At 29.3% G+C, this 17,925-nt stretch overlaps 1 protein-coding gene across 4 annotated transcripts in view; it reads left to right on the top strand.

The window, feature by feature from the left end:
* The window catches only part of LOC145839445 (patatin-like phospholipase domain-containing protein 6), a 45,365-nt gene extending 27,671 nt beyond the window's left edge, over positions 1-17,694 (top strand). For 3 of the 4 annotated variants that reach the window (XM_082947014.1, XM_082947012.1, XM_082947015.1), the window contains 15 exons: positions 22-217; positions 867-968; positions 1,494-1,560; positions 2,234-2,416; positions 2,694-2,856; positions 3,452-3,681; positions 4,573-4,642; positions 9,494-9,610; positions 10,396-10,547; positions 11,782-11,918; positions 13,659-13,794; positions 14,343-14,442; positions 15,454-15,545; positions 16,654-16,727; positions 17,081-17,694. In XM_082947014.1, the coding sequence (XP_082803140.1) occupies positions 22-217; positions 867-968; positions 1,494-1,560; positions 2,234-2,416; positions 2,694-2,856; positions 3,452-3,681; positions 4,573-4,642; positions 9,494-9,610; positions 10,396-10,547; positions 11,782-11,918; positions 13,659-13,794; positions 14,343-14,442; positions 15,454-15,545; positions 16,654-16,727; positions 17,081-17,180 (1,919 nt within the window). In that variant the 3' untranslated portion in view covers positions 17,181-17,694. The remainder of the gene's footprint in view (positions 1-21; positions 218-866; positions 969-1,493; positions 1,561-2,233; positions 2,417-2,693; positions 2,857-3,451; positions 3,682-4,572; positions 4,643-9,493; positions 9,611-10,395; positions 10,548-11,781; positions 11,919-13,658; positions 13,795-14,342; positions 14,443-15,453; positions 15,546-16,653; positions 16,728-17,080) is intronic. The other variant, XM_082947013.1, reaches the window with a different exon arrangement.
* The last annotated feature ends 231 nt before the right edge of the window (positions 17,695-17,925 follow it).

Below are 17,925 nucleotides of genomic sequence, written 5' to 3'. Positions count from 1 at the left end.
TTAAACAATTTTTTTACAAAGACTCGATGGCGTACGGGGACGTGTCCAACCACCTGGCCAACCTTTCCACGGTCGCCATCCTGCCCGCCAGCCCCGACGTCCCGTTGGCCAAGTTCTCCATGGAGCTCAACCACGCCCTCACCCACATCTGCCCCTCCGTGCTCAGGTTGGACTCCCAGATCATGAAGAGGCGGCTCGGCGGGAACGTTTTCGACAGGTTTCGAGTTTTTATTTGTTTTTAATAATATATGTATAAAAATAATTAAAATAATTAAAAGTAAAAAGTTTTATTTTTAATGGGCGCCAACGTGTTCGACAGGTTTCAATTTTTTATTTATTTTTAATAATATATATATATAAGTAAATGTTAGTATTGAAAGAATTGAATTAATCAAAAGTAAAAAGTTTTGTGCTTATGGGGTTTTTGACGGGTTTGAAGTTTGAATGTTGTTTTCAAAAAATTTTAGCAATGAAGAAAACTATTAGAAACATGAAAGTAAAAATTTTTGCTTAATTAAAATGTTTTTTTAGTTAAAACGAGTGTTAGCAAAAGACAAACGACCAAACTTTTTGTTGTTTTTCTGCTTACTTGCTTTCTGATGTTCAAAGCCTTCTGCAAATCGATTCACTTGTTATCCATAATTTTTTTAAATCTGCGAAAATAAGTGTGTCCATTTTCACGGGGTCTCAAATTTACAAATAATAAAAATTTTAATTTTGCTTATTTTTTGTAATCTTTTTATTCCAGTCAATTTTTATCTTTGCTGTCAAAACTAGTACCAACGTTCATTGGCACAGGTATCAAACTTACAAAAAAAAAAAAAATAGTTGTTTCATCAAAATATTTTGATTAAATCAATTTACAGCCAGAACGAGTACCGGCTTTCCAATTGGCTGGCGTCGAGCGAGGACAGCCACCGGATCGTTTTGTACCAGACAGATACCAGCATGACCGCGTGGACCACAAGGTGATATGTTGTTGTGAATATCTATTTAATTACTGTATTAGGTGTTAAGTTTAAACGAAAACTGTTTAATGCATGTTTACGTTGTTTAAAAAAAACACTTTTGTTCTATTTTTATGTGATTTTCTGTGGATAATTTTCTCACAGTCTCACCTGCATAATTTGTGGTAAACAGCTCAAGTTTAAAATAAATTAAATGCTAAATAAAGGTGCAGTTTTTTCTCAAGTCTAACTAAAAAACTGAATTATAATTCAACAACGTTTCATACTACCCATAAGTTTCATATAATTTATCTTGTGCAATGAAATCATTGTTTCTCGAGAAGGGTGTCTCACAACTGAATCCAAAACGTAATTAAAGCTGTTTCTTGTATGTGTAATAACAATGTTTGAATACTCAGATGCGTGAGGTTTATTTCCATTAATAATTTTTATTTTTACAAACAGATTTGTGAGGTTTATTTCCATTAATAAGTATTATTTTTACATTGTTTTATATTTTATAAATAATTTTATTTTTATAATTAGGTGCGTGAGGCAGGCTGACGCGGTTCTCATTGTTGCGCTCGGGGACGGAGAACCCGAAGTTGGAGACGTTAGTTTGTTTGACGGGAAATATTAAAAAAGTTGTATAGAAATTTCACCAGTATGATAAAAGTTGTAGGATTTTTTAAACAATCGTCATGAAATTCCGCACCAAAGTGCTCTTAGCCGTTTTTATATGGGAACGGGTCTAAATTGCACGAAGCCAAATTTGCACGAAAGGAACAAAATTGCACGAAGACGATTTTGCACGAGTTACATTTTTGCATGAGAATAAAAAAAATTCAGAAAAAAATAATAACAATAATATAATAAAAAATAAAAATACTGACCGAGGGTAAGGGTTAGGAGCAACAGTGATAGTAAAAAAAAAATTAAAAAATTAAATGATATTAAAAATTAAAAAAAAAAAAAATATATATATATATATAAAATAATAATTTACCGACCGAGGGTAAGGGTTAGGGGTAACAGTGATAGTAAAAAAACTAATTAATTTAATAAAAAAAATAAAAATAAGTTAAAAAAATTTAACCTGTCCAAAATTGTTTTCGTGCAAAAGTATCTTGGTGCAATTTTATCTTTGTGCAATTTTGTACGCTCGCGCAATTTAGACAGCTACCCGTTTTTTATATCATTTTGAAACTTAAATTACTCATTAATAGAACCAAGTTGTAAAATTGTTGTAAATTTTCGAATAAATTCCCCTTTCACGAAACTCACAGCTGGAATCGCAAGTGGAGGGAATGTCGGTGCGATCGCTGAAGATGCTCGTTCTGCTTCACCGGCCGGGCGTGACGCGTCCGAGCGGAACGGTGGAGTGGCTCAACTGCCGGTCATGGTTGACCGATCACACCCACGTGCAGGGTCCCGCCAGGTTGTTCGCCAGAACCAAACCCAACAGACTGGTAAATTGATATTGTTCTTTATTAATTGATTTACATCAATTAAACTTTTTTTCAACTTACAAAGAATGTATTTAAAATTTTATTATTCATTGATAACAGACTGGTCCGTTGGTTGTTGATGACTTTATTGATTTTAAAGTTTTTAAACTTAACAAGGAGTCTAAGCATTTTATTATTTGTTGATAATGATCATAAAAAGTAAAGTTTATAAATTCAAACCCTTCTGTCAATTTTCCATGATTTTAAAACCTTGTAAAAACCCCCTCAAACGAAACAGCCGGAGTACTGGAGCAAGCTGACGAACAAGGTGGTGGACCGGTTCAGCGACTTCAGCAGGCTGGCCCGGTTCCTCACGGGCACCAGCGTGGCCCTGGTGCTGGGCGGGGGCGGGGCGAGGGGGTGCAGCCAGCTGGGCATCATAAAGGCCATGCTCGAGAAAGGTGAGATTGTAAAAAAATTATGCTTTGAAAGAGTTTTTTACATTAAATTTAACTCAAAGCTAAAAATAGACCTAAAAATGTGTACTTTTAAAAACCTGGAAAAAATTTTGAAAAAACAAGTGACAACCCTGTTGTAAAAAAAGATGTCATGCTTTGAAGGAGTTTATTTTTAGTTGTGTTATGAATGTTAGTTTCAATTAAGCTTGAGACCGGGTAAGAAAAAGGTATTTATTGTATGTAAAAATATAATTAAGTTGCTTGCGTTTAGGTGTTAAATAGGCAGTGCTCGAGAAAGGTAAGATTGTATTAAAAATAGTACAAGTTAATTTGAGGTCGTGTTAAACAATATTTTAAATTTATTTTCTTTTTGAATTTTAATATAAAATTAGATAAAGGCAATGCTCGAAAAGCAAAGATTATGAAATTAATAACCAGCTAATTGTATATATTAATAGCAATACAACTAGATTATTATATAAAATGCTTGCATTAACAAAAGATTGCAACCATGTTTTAAAATATTTGAAAAAAAAGCGTCAAGTAACTCTAAATTTTTCTCTCCTTAGCGCCACCTAGCGTTTATAATTATTCACAGGCATCCCTATAGACATGGTGGGCGGCACGTCCATCGGCAGCTTCATGGGCGGCGTGTGGGCCGCGTCACGTGACCTGCAGACGTTGAGGGACAAGATGATACTGTTGAGCACGGACATGTCTTCCTACGTGCCCAAGCTGTTCGATCTGACCTACCCGGTCACTTCCATGTTCAGCGGGCACTCGTTCAACCGGGCCATACACCAGATATTCGAGGACATTCAGATCGAAGTGAGTAGATTGTTGTGTTATGTTTTTCTGTGTTTCGATTAACCGGGCAATTCACCGGATATTCGAGGACATTCAGATCGAAGTGAGTAGATTGTTGTGTTATGTTTTTCTGTGTTTCGATTAACCGGGCAATTCACCGGATATTCGAGGACATTCAGATCGAAGTGAGTAGATTGTTGTGTTATGTTTTTCTGTGTTTCGATTAACCGGGCAATTCACCGGATATTCGAGGACATTCAGATTGAAGTTTGTTTTTTGATATGGTAATAATACTTTAAGCTGTATTGCTTGAATTCTTGTTTACTTCTGTGAAAAACTTCTTAAGCTTGTAGTAATTGGTTGCACTTTGTTTCAGATGTTTTTAAAAACTTGTAAAAATGAAGTGCATCCGCTGGTATAAATAGTCTTTAACTTCATAAATAAGAATCAATTGAAACTACTTCTCAATTGATAACTGGATTTGTGGATACCTTACTTCAATATAACTACCGATATTTAATAATAAATAGTACTTTACAGGGTTTATGGATACCTTACTTTTATATAACTAACGATATTTAATAAAAAATTTCACTTAACAGGATTTGTGGATACTCTACTTCAATACAACTTACGATATTTGATAATAAATAACACTTTACAAGATTTGTGGATTCCTTACTTCAATACAACTTACGATATTTGATAATAAATAACACTTTACAGGATTTGAGGATTCCTTACTTCAATATAACAACTGAAATTTAATAATAAATAATACTTAACAGGATTTGTGGATTCCTTACTTCAATATAACTAACAATATTTAATAATAAATAACACTAAACAGGATTTGTGTATACCTTATTTCAATATAACTAACGATATTTAATAATAAATAATACTTTACAGGATTTGTGGATTCCTTACTTCAATATAACTACCGACATAACTTCATCTGAAATGAGAGTTCACACCGACGGTTCGTTTTAATATTAATAAGATTTTTTTGTTCTTTAGTTAGATTTCTTTTTTCTTAGTTTTTAATTTGTTTGTTTTTAGAAGTTTATAAAATAAGTATTGAAAATATAGCTTACTGTTTTATTAGAATAAAGTTATAAAACTAATTAACAGTAAATAGATATTTTCAAATTGGTCTGAAAGCATTGAATTTAATTTTTTTGCCGTTTACACTTGAACCTTTATGTGTAGAACAAGAAAATATTTTGTCTAATTATTTTCAATAGGTCTTGCTTACTTAGTTTTTAAGCAGTTTGTTTGATTTAAGCTTACATGGTTCTAATAATAACTTTTGTAATAAAAGTATTAAGCACGAAAACAAGAACTTTCAAGTTATTTAATAGTGTTAAATTTTAAAAAACTATAGAATTAATTCTCATAACAACTTTCCAAAAAAAAAGGCATAAAAAGAGTTAAAAGATATTTTTGCTACACATTTAATTTCACACTAGTAAATGAAAAGTGATCAGTTTGGTAAAAACTTTCAGCTGTAAACTCAAAGAATAAAAAATATGTTGTCACTATTTAGTTTTATTTTCTGCCTCTAACATCTAACTAATTTATCAAGTTTTTGAATTTTTTCCGTTATAAAAGTTCAAAATCAAAATCTTTAAGTTTCTTGTAGTTTTTTTTTAGCAGTAAAATTTTACATCAAAGTTTTTTTAATATTTACGGAAAAAAAAATAAATTAGTTATATACTCAAAATAATCAAGAAAGTTGTTTTTTCTAAAAAGTCTACCGAGCTTTCTTATTAAAAAGATTTTGTTTTAGTTATTAAGCAGTTGCTTTTAGTATAAAAAACCGAAATTCTTGCAAAGTCAAGTAAACTCTAAAAAAAAATCAAAGGTAGAAATCAATAGTGTTCGTGACATGCTTTAAAAATTATTTAAGAATCTCATGTAACTATAAAATCTGTTTAAAGAAGTAAGCAACCGTCTAAAGTTTGAATAAATTGATAATTTTAATTGATATGTAATTTTCCTTTATATCAATTTGTTTTTATTTAGTAATTGCATGGAATTTATTGATATATAAATGGCTACTACTTTTTTAAATCATATATTTTTGCACTTGACACTTTTTTTTGTTAGCAAAAGTATTCTTACATTTTATGCTTGCACTTCAGTATAATAACTCAGTATAAAATAATAAACTAAGTAAAAAACTATTATTTATGTTTTGTTATAATCAGTGATCTCAGAAATAGTTAAGTTTCATTAAAAAAAAATGTTTTTAAGTTTTTTCAGCATCGCAATGTGCTTCTTGTTTTCAAGGTTTTGTAATAATAGTTTTTGACGTTTTAATGCAATTGCAATAGACAGGGTTGCCACTTTACCTGGAAACCTTGAAAAACCTTGAGTTTGACAATTAAGGCAAATATCCTGGAAAAACCTAGAATTTGAGAAATTTTGAAAAAAAAATTGGAATTTCGAACAAAAAACACTAAAAAAACCTGGAAATTTAACAATTTTCACATGTTCAGTAGTAAAATTTTTGTTTGACTCAAAAAACATATCATATAAATAAAAAAAGTTTATCATCATCAAAAAAAATTTTTTATTAATAATCATAAATAAATTAGCTTTACAGTATCTTTTCAATGTTTTTATACTATTGAACACAGTTTCTTACCTTAAATTTCACTTTACAATAAAAATAGACCCAAAAGTGTGTACTTTTAATAACCTTGAAGAAGTTTGGAAAACCTGGAAAAATTTTTGAAAAAACGAGTGGCAACCCTGAATAGTATAATTAAAAAAAGTTTTTACGTTGAATTTTTATGCTTGAAGATATTAGCATGTAAAACTTTTTAAGAAACTTTTGTTGTAGGTTTAGTATTTCTTTAAGTTAACGAAAAGTTATTATTATTTCTATGATAAGTACAACAACATAAGGTATTTATAAACCAAAGCTGAATTGATTAATGGTGTACGTGTTTAATTTTATCCCCTTTGTCGTCTACAATAAAAAAATCTCAGTGTTTAAAAAACATCCAACTAATTAAATGATAAGTTTTGTTTATGTATATATATATAAAGTCAAACCATTTAAATTTAATTTTTTGCTTTGAAAAAAAAAACCATTACAGTACACTACCGCTTAAGTACGCAAATTGAACCTGACCAAAAAGTGCGTACTTAGCACGAGTAGTGCGTACTTTTTGACGACATATTATAGTATGAAATTTAGTTGTTTGTTTTCTTTCTTTCAGCTAGCCACCAAACAGTTAAGCCAAATAAACAGGTCTTTTTATTTTAAATAACATTTGATACATATTTATAATCTGCAAATTTTTAAATAGATTTTAAAATGATTTATTTTTTCTATAAAAAGTTTCTACATAATGCTAGTCAAGCTAAGTTTAGTTTAGTTAATACATTTATTATAATTTTCCATAAGCTAAAAAGTGTTTAATTTTTTTCTATTTGAAAGAAAAACGTTTCAGGACTGTTTTTGTAAGAAAGTTTATAACAGTAGAAACATTTATAGTATAAGTGCACAATGATATAATGTTCATTAATTTTTTTTTAACTTTACTTTTTTGTTGTTGTTGCTTCTTTTTATATGTTTATTTTGACTTAATAAAAATTGTAACTAGTTTTTGTGGTTAACTAGTCAAGTATTATGTAACATTAAAATTAGCCTTTCTTTTGCAGATAATCTGAAATTTTTTGAATTAAAAAAGTTTAGAAACTTTATAAAAATTTAGAGAATTTAGAAAAATGAACGGAAAGCGTCAGAAAATGACTCTATGGATCAAGTCTTTAGAAAAAATCTAAGTCTAAGAATTTTTTTTTTTGTCTTTCTAGGTAAGTGCGTACTTAAGGCGAGGTGCGTACCAAAAAAAGTGCGTACTTAAGCGGTAGTCTACTGTACTTAAAAATTATTTTTCAAATTTTAGTTAGTTGCAACCCTAATGTAGCCTTGTACCAAAACCGTTAATAATAAAAAATGTATTAGTAGAAAAGATTTAATGTAAAATTGTCCATATTTCATCAGCAAAGACTTATCATTTATTACAGCTGGATTTTTTTAAATAGTAGGATTTTTAAGTATTGTGGATAACAAAAATGGAACAACACAAAGTAAATATAGAAGCTTAAACTTAAGTTATTCTTGCAACTTTAAAAATAAATTTACTCAAGTTTATTAGCTTTTAATGAACTCAGTTTTTTTTGGGTTCAAATATTCAAATAATTAAGATTTTTTTTTGAAAATAGTCATAGATTTCTTTAATCACTAAATCGATTCTTTTTTTTTTGCTTGTATGAATGATTTAGAGTTTGAATCTTTAGTTTTGATCACTAAAAAACCTTATATTTAATCTTTTAATTTTTTAATATAGATATAAATATATAATTCTAATTTTAAAAATGTCTGTTACTTCACATAAAATTAAATACAATTGATTAAGTTCTCTATGAGATCTCTATGAGTATTTAATATAAAAAAATAGTAAATAAGTATTAAGGTATCTGCAACTGTGCGGTTTTAAGTAATGACAAAAGTTTATTTGTAAAACTTAAAAAATGAAAATGAATCATTTAACTTGCATTTGAATATTTTTTTGTCACTAAATTTACAATGAAAATAAAAATCAATTTAAACGTCAAGCTTGTAAAATTTACATTTTATTAATTTTGTTCTAACTTATACACTTTACCATGCTTATGCCTTGTTTAACAAAAACGTAATTGGTAACAATTAATTGTAACAAAGTTTACACAAAATTTTAACTAAAACACCCCACTGGAAATGAAGGAGTTTTGTGGAAATACGTGAGAGCGTCGATGTCCTATTCTCCTTACCTCTCCCCACTGTGCGACCCTTACGACGGTCACATGCTCGTCGACGGTTGCTACGTCAACAACCTCCCAGGTACACTATGACGTCATAACGCCGCCGGAAAACCAAAAACCCTGTTTATCAACCTCTTGCACATTTTTTTTCTAATAATCTTTCTCTTCTTGCATGGCCGTTTGTTTGGAGTTTGAGTTGCTGCAGTTTGCATGTACTTTATTTTAGTTTGATAAAAAGTTTTTAAATTAGAATTGTGCTGTGCTAATTTTAATTTGCAGTGTTTAGTTCTAACAACTCGCTCCCAAAGTTAGAGTCATTAGCTGATCATTGAATGCTAGATTTACGTTTGTTTAAATAAGATAAATTTTGTCCACTTTTAACTATTTATAAGATTAGCTGTGTAAAAAACAAAACCTATAAAAAAGGTAAGAAGTCATGAATGAATTATTTTTAACTTGAACCTATTTAACTCAGCTTGGATTTTCTTTTGTATATACTTTTCTAAAGAAAAAACAATAAGCACAACAAAAAAATCATTTATAAGAGATCGACTGTGAATGGCGTCAAAATTGAATACTAAATAACTTAAAATTTAAGTAATCATCCTCAATATTTCAAAACGCAATACTTATCACTTAGATCCTGACCTATCAAACAATAAAAGAAATAGTTATCATAGGTTTCTGCAATGGTTTTTATAGTAATGTATGCCATTTAAGTATTATAAACAAAAAGCCTTCTGCATATTGAACGTGCTTTTTATTTAAATCTTGGAAAAAAATTGCATCCGTTCGCACAGGGTTTTGAGTTTCAAATTTAGGTGCTAAAATGGTATTTTATATTATTTTGTTTGTTTAAACAAACAAAAACTGTTAGGTTGGCTGCAAAAGTTTAACCATTTATGTTTATCAAAATGGACTGATAAAGTTTAAAACTTACAACACATATTTATGTGCTTGTTAAAATTTATTTAATATTTCTTCCATTTAATTAAAGCAAACAAATTGTTAGGTTGGTTATGGAGGTACGTTCGGGCATCCATGTCTCTTTCCGGGTACCTTCCCCCAATTTGCGACCCCAAGGACGGCCACCTTTTGATGGACGGAGGCTACATTAACAACCTGCCAGGTATGACGTCACACTTGATAAGCTGTTAGGGTGTTGCGTCATAACTAACTGAATGTTGTCTTAATAGCTGTCGAAATTGAGTGAACGCGTTGGGTTTTTTGTACGCTTAGGTATTTTTAAGATAAACGCTTTGCCTCGTTTTGGTTTGGTGTGTAAAATCAGAGGGTTTTTAAATGTGTAAAGGAAAAATTTAAAGTACAAACTTTTTAAACATTTGGTAACGCTGTTTTAGCCGGTTGATTATTTTTTCTACACAAATTATTAAAACAATTACTTAAATTTTGAAAACTTATATTTTTTTTTAAATAATGAATTATGCGTAAACTGTTTTCTTTGTATCAATAGTAAAAATAAATATTTTTATTTAAACTGATGATTCATAAAAAGTTTGATTGTTTTAAATTGTGACTGTTCTGTCTGCTTTTTGGGTGTTTTTCTAAATGTTTAATGATTTTATAAACTTTTCATTACAGGGCTTTGGTTTTCTAGCGGCATTTTATTATTGTTAATTAGTAAATGTAAGTAAAAATAATTCATCAATATTTAGATTTGAAATTGTTTGAATAAAAAAAGTTATTAAATCAAAAATAACTGTTTGTTTTTGTGTCATTAGTTTTAAAAGTATATTTTTACACTAGTTCTCTTATTAAATAAGTAATCAACAAGTTAAGTTTTATAGTTTAGTCATTTTTTGCAGTAATTTAATCATAGTTTATCATTATTAAAAAGTTGACCTCTCGCGATCACCATCTAGCGTTTAAATGTTTTACAACTTTATGCAACAGGGGACGTGGCGCGGTCGAGGGGGGCGTACAAGGTGATAGCGGTGGACGTGGGCAGCGAAAACGACATGGACTTCACAAATTACGGGGACTGCCTCAGTGGGTGGTGGTTGCTATGGAAACGATTCACGGGCAGGTGGACCGGAAGAATTAAGGTTCGTTTGATGAGTTTGTAAAAATATCGACAAAAATTATGTTTATGGTATAACCAGGTCGCCTGATTTTAGGGCTTTTTATCCAGAAACTAATAATTGATAAAAATACTTGATGCAAACTTATAAACACGCTGTTTTTGTTTGTGAGTAGATTGTGCTGCATATTTTAAGTTCATTGCATTGCACATTTGCTCTTATAGGTATATTTTAAAGTGTTTTGGTGAACTTTTAAAATACACTCTGACTTGCAAAAACCTTTTTCACTACTTTTGGCCCGTTCCTTGTAAAGGGCTGCTCATCCCTGACTTGGATTTATTTTTTAGATTTTCCTTGAGTTGCAAGACTTTTTGTTTTCTTAGTCGAAAAGTAATACTGATCAGGTTTATAAATATACGTTTTCTATAATAAGATAGGTTTAATAAAAAACTACTGAAAAAGTTTCTAATTTACTTTGTTTTTAAAGTAAAAGATTCACAACCTAGTATAAATAGAGACAAAACTTTGTGTGAATATTAACGAAGTTTTAAATTTATAAATTCTTTAATTTTTCATAGCTGATAAAATATCCGGTTTTAAACAAACTCGTTTATGTAAGTACTTTAAAAAAGTTTTTAACTTATGTGGCCAATATAATAAATAAAAAAATCTACTTGTTTTGTAATAAGTGGCTTGTCATGCAATCAAAAACATTGGAAACCTGTTGTGTACAGTTCAAAAAAAGCTTAGATTAGCACCCTCATATTCTGAACAGATTTTCAAATAACTAAAAACAGGCTGTTTTCATACTAATAAACAAAATATTATTTGAATATTCTTTTAATTTTATTAATGTTTTAAAATTTTAACTTGTGCTTTTAAAAAAAATCTTAAAACTGGCCACATTAAAAACCACCGTGACTTATTTGTTATTAGATAAACCCTCAATTTTTTTTTCAAACTGGTAAACTTTTAAATAAACACAATACGAGCTTATACAACTACTTGAAGAGTATGTTTCAATGAGTAATTGAGATATGAATTGAGTTTTATTTTTAAAACTAAGTCTTTATACTTTCCTTAAATGGACTCATTTATTTTCCCAGCTTTTTTAAATATGGGAAAATAAGTGCATCCGTTGCAGAAGAATTTAATTTTGTTAAAACAAGTAGTCAATATTCATGAAAGTATTATGAATTTTGACAGTATATTATATCAATATTGACAGTATTTTATCATAAGTAATCAACATCCGCAGATACCAGATATGAACGACATACAGTCGAGATTGTCCTACATATCGTCGTGTTACCTGCTGGAAAAAGTTCGAACTTCAGACTACTGCTTCTACATAAGACCTCCCGTTACCCCCTTCAAAACGCTCGATTTTCACCGGTTAGTGATTAGATTAAAATTTTTAAATTATAAATTTACTTTCAAGACACGGCCCTTAAAAATATTGTTTGCTTAGTCTATGCTGTTTAAAATTTAATAGCTTTTCTCTCTTCATTTTTCAAAACTTTACTCCTGGTGAATTGAATGTACCATGGTATTATCAACAGCTAGATTTTCAAAATTCACCCATGGTGGTAAGCTGAAGCTGAACAACTTGTGCCCCAAGGGTCGACAAGCTGCGGCCCACGGGCCAATTGCGACTAGCAAAACAAAAATATGCGGCTCGCACTGTGCTTTTTGTTCAAAAACTTTTTTTTTAAGGGAAAAGAAAAACATTGTAAAATTTTACAACTAGACTCTTAACTTAATTTCGATTATTTTTCATCTTTTTTGTTTAACGAGTGTTTTTATTTTGATTAAACAATTGTTTTAATGACGGCCCCCCTTTTTTTTCTATGCAACTTTTTCTAATCAAATTTACCCGCAACTTTTAAAAAGCTGCCGACTCCTTTCATACGCCAATGCATGTATTTTTTACAGATTTTTTTAAATCTGCAAAAATAAAATAAGTATTTTTTTTATAGTTGTCTCAACTTTTAGCATAACAATAAATACCACAGTAATATTAACTATGCATTTTTCATAATAAACTAGTTAGAAATTAGGATCACTTTTAAACAGTAAGTTTTAATATTTCTGCTTTAAATTTTTTTGTTATTGAATAGAGTTTTTAACTAAATAATAATTATCAAAAACTAGTGTTTAACAACATAATATGATAAGAACGTATACCTTTTATTAAAATTTTTCCTATTAGTTTAAATAATTTTATGTAAGTTAATTTTTGTTCATGGGTGCACACTTGTTAGTTATTAACTCAAACAATAAATTTTAGGTTTCATTTGTTTTTATTAATGTCAGAAATAGACTAGCTGTTTTGTATAAAACAAAAAAATATTTAAGTAAAATTAATTCTTCTGCCAGTGGGTATTTTTGTTTCCTCAATATATTTAAAGGCATAGGGGAGTTAAATCACTTGTTTCACAATTTTATCTTATTTTGTTGAGTTTTAACTGTGCTACAAGTTGATCTTTACATATATTTTAAAATTTCAAAACAATTTTTGAGATGTAGCCGGTCAAAATCGGAGACTATTAAAGGTTTCTTATGGGAGGCGCAAATTTAAACGGCAGATAACTATAAATCACATTAAAAAAAAATTTGACATAAAATTTTTAATTATTAATTTCTTTAAACTTTGTTGCAACAAAAATTTAAAAATATTGAAAGGAACAATTCGTTAAAGTTTAAAGTAATTATCTCAAAAAACGTAGGAGGAGATAGAGTTCTAGTGAAATAGTCTTTTTTTCGCCGTTTTAGTTTGCGCCTCCCATAAGGAACCTGTTGTTGCCTTCGACTTTGACCGGCTACATCTCAAAAACTGTTTTGAGTTTTAAATTTGTAAATATCAACTTGTAGCTTGGTTAAAACTCAACAAAATAAAATCAAATTGTGAAAAAAATTGATTTAACTCCCCCAGGCCTTAAAAACATGAGAGACAAGCGCTTTCATTGGCACATGGTGTATAGCGCCCATCAGCGGATAATATATTAAATATTAAAACCAATATTGTGAAAAAGGTGCTTAATCTCCCTTGGGCCTTAAAAACATGGGAAAACAAGCGCTTTCATTGGCACATGGAATATAGCGCCCATCAGCGGATATATATAATATATTCAGGCACGCGGAACTGACGAAACTGGGGTTCGACCACGGTGAGAAGGTGTTCACGGAGGAATGGTGCGAGGAGTTCTGGGTGAATTTGAGGAACAACTTGTACAAGCAGACCACTCAGCTCAGCTACAACGTGCCAGATGTTTGTTTGGAAATTATTTTTAGTAAAAAAGTTTAATTAATAGAGTTTCTGATAGTGAAATGATGTTTGTTTAAGTTATAGAGTTTGAAAAAAGTAATCAAGTTGTGGCCAAAATTTTAACATATAGTTACTGATAGCTCGTGTATACAAAAATACTTATCATGATTATATAGTTTTTTCCGTAAAAAATTGTTTTATGGAAATTCAAAGCCATTTTGGAAAATTTGTGAATTAGTTTTAAAAATTATGTTTTGTAAAGGTCCAAAAATTGCTGGTAGCTTTTTGCCTGATGCATAACTTTATTTGTATGTATATTGTCTTTGTAAACTATTTTTTTACTGTTATATGACATAATGAGTATTTAAAACTAGATTAAATACTTTACAAATTCTCATTTAACCATAAATTTGAATCTTTATGCCAATGAATAAACTTATTTGATATATTTTTTAAATACGATCAAAATTGTGCATTTTCATTGAAAGAAGTAGACTAAAGTTTTTTTTTTAATTAAAATTAATATTAGTTGATTTTTTATACAACCACAGGGTAGTGAGAGGGATGAGACGTCTTGCATCGACATTTCGTCATTTTTGAAAGACAAGCAAACTGACGAAAATGCGCAATCCGACGACGGTTACTCTCATGGTTTTTATTATTATTTACTTAGAAAATAATTTGAATATTTTATAATTGTTCTCATGGTTTTTATTATTATTTACTTATAAAACAATTTGAATGTTTCATTATTGTTCTCATGGTTTTTATTGTTATTTTGCCGTATAACTTTTTGTATAAGTTTTGAAAAATCTTTAATTACAATAGTGGTTTTTTTTTTCAATTTTCCAAACGTGTGCACAGTAAATAACTAGAAATTTGTTTTAAGCGAGTACTGATGTTAATATTTTTTACCAAATTGTCTTGTTGTCATTTTATTTTTTTTAGTTATCAATAAGAAACAGCTTTTAAGAACTAATAGTGGTATATTACTCACTTTTTGTGGTGTAATTTTTACAACTTATTAAACACTGCATTAAGGTATAGAATATTTTATTGTCAAAAAACATGTTGATAGTAGAGTGAGAATTGTTGCAAATCGTATTTTCTCTTTTTCAAAACTGTGATTTCGTTTCATTAGGTACTGTAACTTTCATTGGCAAACAAGTACAAGAAGTTTGAAAAAAAAAAAGGTTTTTAAAAAAATGAAAGTTGTGCTACCATATAAGATTTAAAAAAAGTTTTAATAAATATAATTTATAAGCATTAACTAATAAACAGGTTTCTGAATAACAGAAACCATGTGTTTCATGAAAAAAGAGTTCTTCAAAAATAAAATATAAACATTATATCAAAAAAAAAGTTATTGTTAATTGATGCAATATTTCTCAGTGATTTTAAAATCTAGAAAAACGAGTCTATCCACTGGACGACATTACGGTCGTTTAAACTCACTGGTGTTTTCTGTATTGTTTTTAAAATCTTAAAAAGTAGTAAGCTGAAGTAAGAAGAAGTAAAAAAAACTTGTTAATTTCAAGCTAATTTTCATCTTTAAAAATTTTCCACAAAACTGTTTCAACACGCAAAACTTAAAGCGGCAATAAATACAAACACGTAAATTCCTGCGTCCCAGGCATTTTCACAGGAACTTTTTACTTTCAGATTTCAAACACGGATACGAAAGTTCCCCTGAAATGTCGAGTCTGCCGGGAGCGGGAGTTCAAAGAACCAGCTCAGAGATTCAACTCCATCAGGTCGGATTTTTATTTTTTGCTATAAAAATTCAATACATATTTTATAAGTTGGCTTCAGACGTATCAAATTACATTATTTTTCTTATTAAATTTGCAAGATGGTTTTTTAAAGGTTATTTGTTTCAAATTAACTTGCAAGTCACCATTGAAAATTTACCTAGTCTTTTTTTTAAGTTATTAATTTTTATTGTCTTACTAACTCTAGCTATACCTTTATTTAATTTTACAAGCTAGGAGTTTTATTTTCTTAATTAGTCTTTTAGTTGAGCTTAACTTTAAAACTAACCAGACATCATTGGTGCTTTATATTTATAGTTGACATTTTTCTGAAATTTATTGAGTTCTTAGACTTAATTTATTTGAATAAAGACTGTGAAATTAGTTTTAAATGCACAAAATTTACAAAGCAACAACACTTTATTGTTTTGGAGTAGTCGAACGATTTTGTTCTATGTGTTAAAAGTAGTTATACTTTTTATTAAATTTCTTCAAACTTGTTTTACATGCGATATTTACATTTAAAAAGTTGAAGTTTATCTTATATTGCAACAGGTTAACCCTGAGCCAATAAACACTTTTATTTATACATTTAAAAAATTTAATAAGAGAAAGAAACAAGCTAGTATGTTGATATTCACTTGATAGTAAACACTCAGTTCTATTTGACTTTTTAAAGTTTTAAACAAATAGCTTCTGTTCAGTATTCTTTATTCTTATTTTCCCAGATTTTAAAAATCTTTGGAGAAAAAACTAACATGAAGGTACTCACTAAAACAGGGTAAAGAAATTAAAAAAGCTGTGGCCCCCTCCAACAAGAATACTAAAAAACTACAGTTAAAAATACTTAAGATCTTTTTTATTTTTTGCTCTTCATTAACAACTCCAGAATAACTAGTGTAAGTTTCAAAACTACAATTAAAAACACCTAAGACATTTTTTTTGCTCTTCATCAATAACTCCAAAATATATAATGTGTAAGTTTCAAATTATGGCCCCCCCTGTGGCTCCTTTACTGCTTATGGCCCCCAAAGGGGCCACTTGGCCCACTTTGGAAAACCCTGCACTAAAAGAACAAAATTGTACTTAACTTGTGTTTATACTTCAACAGATTGCTTCTGAATCGATATTCACTGCCACGGGTGGAAGCCAATCGGCAGATGAGAACACAACAACTAATTCCAGGTGATAATTGTAATATAAGTATTTTTATTGTATTTAGATATGATTAATATTTAAAAAAAAAAATTCTTAATATGTGCATAGTAATGGGTGTGTATTTCTTATTGTGCTATGAAAATTTTGCGGGTATAAAAGTGCATTTTTCAGGCAAACGTATATTCTAGTTCTCCTTTTTAAAGCAAGTTTTAATTATGGTGACCAAAAGTTTTCAAAAATTCCGTATAACCTACAAAACAAATAAATCGTTAAATGTAGAATTGATATAAATTCAACTAACTGGTCCACTGTGCACAAAACTTTCTCTACAGATACCTAAAAAATCATTTGTTGTTTTTACATTATTATTTGTTTATAAGGTCCAGAGGAGGGTTGAAGGAGCGGAGTATGAGCGACTCGGAACGGGTGTTCACCGAAAACGGACTCGGAGGTAGTGATGACGACGACGGTGCACTGTGAAAAATCCCCCAAAACAAAACTGTTTTGTATCAGAGCTTGGTGTACTGCTGTGTTGTTGTCGATAAAATTTTCTGGTTTTTTATCGCTCTTCGTTTAACTTTAGTATAGAAATAGTTTACAAATTTTATTAACCGAAACTTAAAGTACATATATAAATTTATTACTATCATTACTTTGATTACTTTTAAAAAAATCTTGCCCATATATTTAGTCTAAAGATTTTTTTTTCAAAAAATATTCATTGATGTTTATTGGGCCGTTTTGAGTCATTTTAAAGTATCCTAGTTTTTTTCTTTAGCAAGTAAGTAATTTTTATTTTTTATGCAAAAAGTCTTATACTGTTTGTCTTATATTTTATTTTATGAAGGGTTTACTAAATATTCATAAATGTTAGATATAGCCACCTTCATAACACAACATTTTCTTTTCTAAATTGTAATATTTGTTTAAATTCAAGCTGTTTATGTTGTACTTTACTTCAAACTATATATACACCATTAGAGTAAAATAACTTGAAACTTATCTAGTAAAAATTAAAATCTGTTTTTTACAGTATAAAAATATTTTCTTATTATCAAAATCTAAACAATATCGAAATTTAAATACTATCAGTAAGATTATTATTTGTTATCAATTCTTTCAATAGACTTAATTTTCAGTTTTTTTGCATTATGAGCGGTTTTGGTACTATTGTTGTTGTTGTCTCTGCAACTTATTGCCGAAATAAAAATATGTAAAGCCACTT

Source organism: Thalia democratica, chromosome 6, assembly GCF_965202585.1.
Source record: "Thalia democratica chromosome 6, ktThaDemo2.hap1.1, whole genome shotgun sequence".
NCBI classification, from domain to species: Eukaryota; Metazoa; Chordata; class Thaliacea; order Salpida; family Salpidae; genus Thalia; species Thalia democratica.
This window is presented reverse-complemented; position numbering and strand designations above follow the sequence as displayed.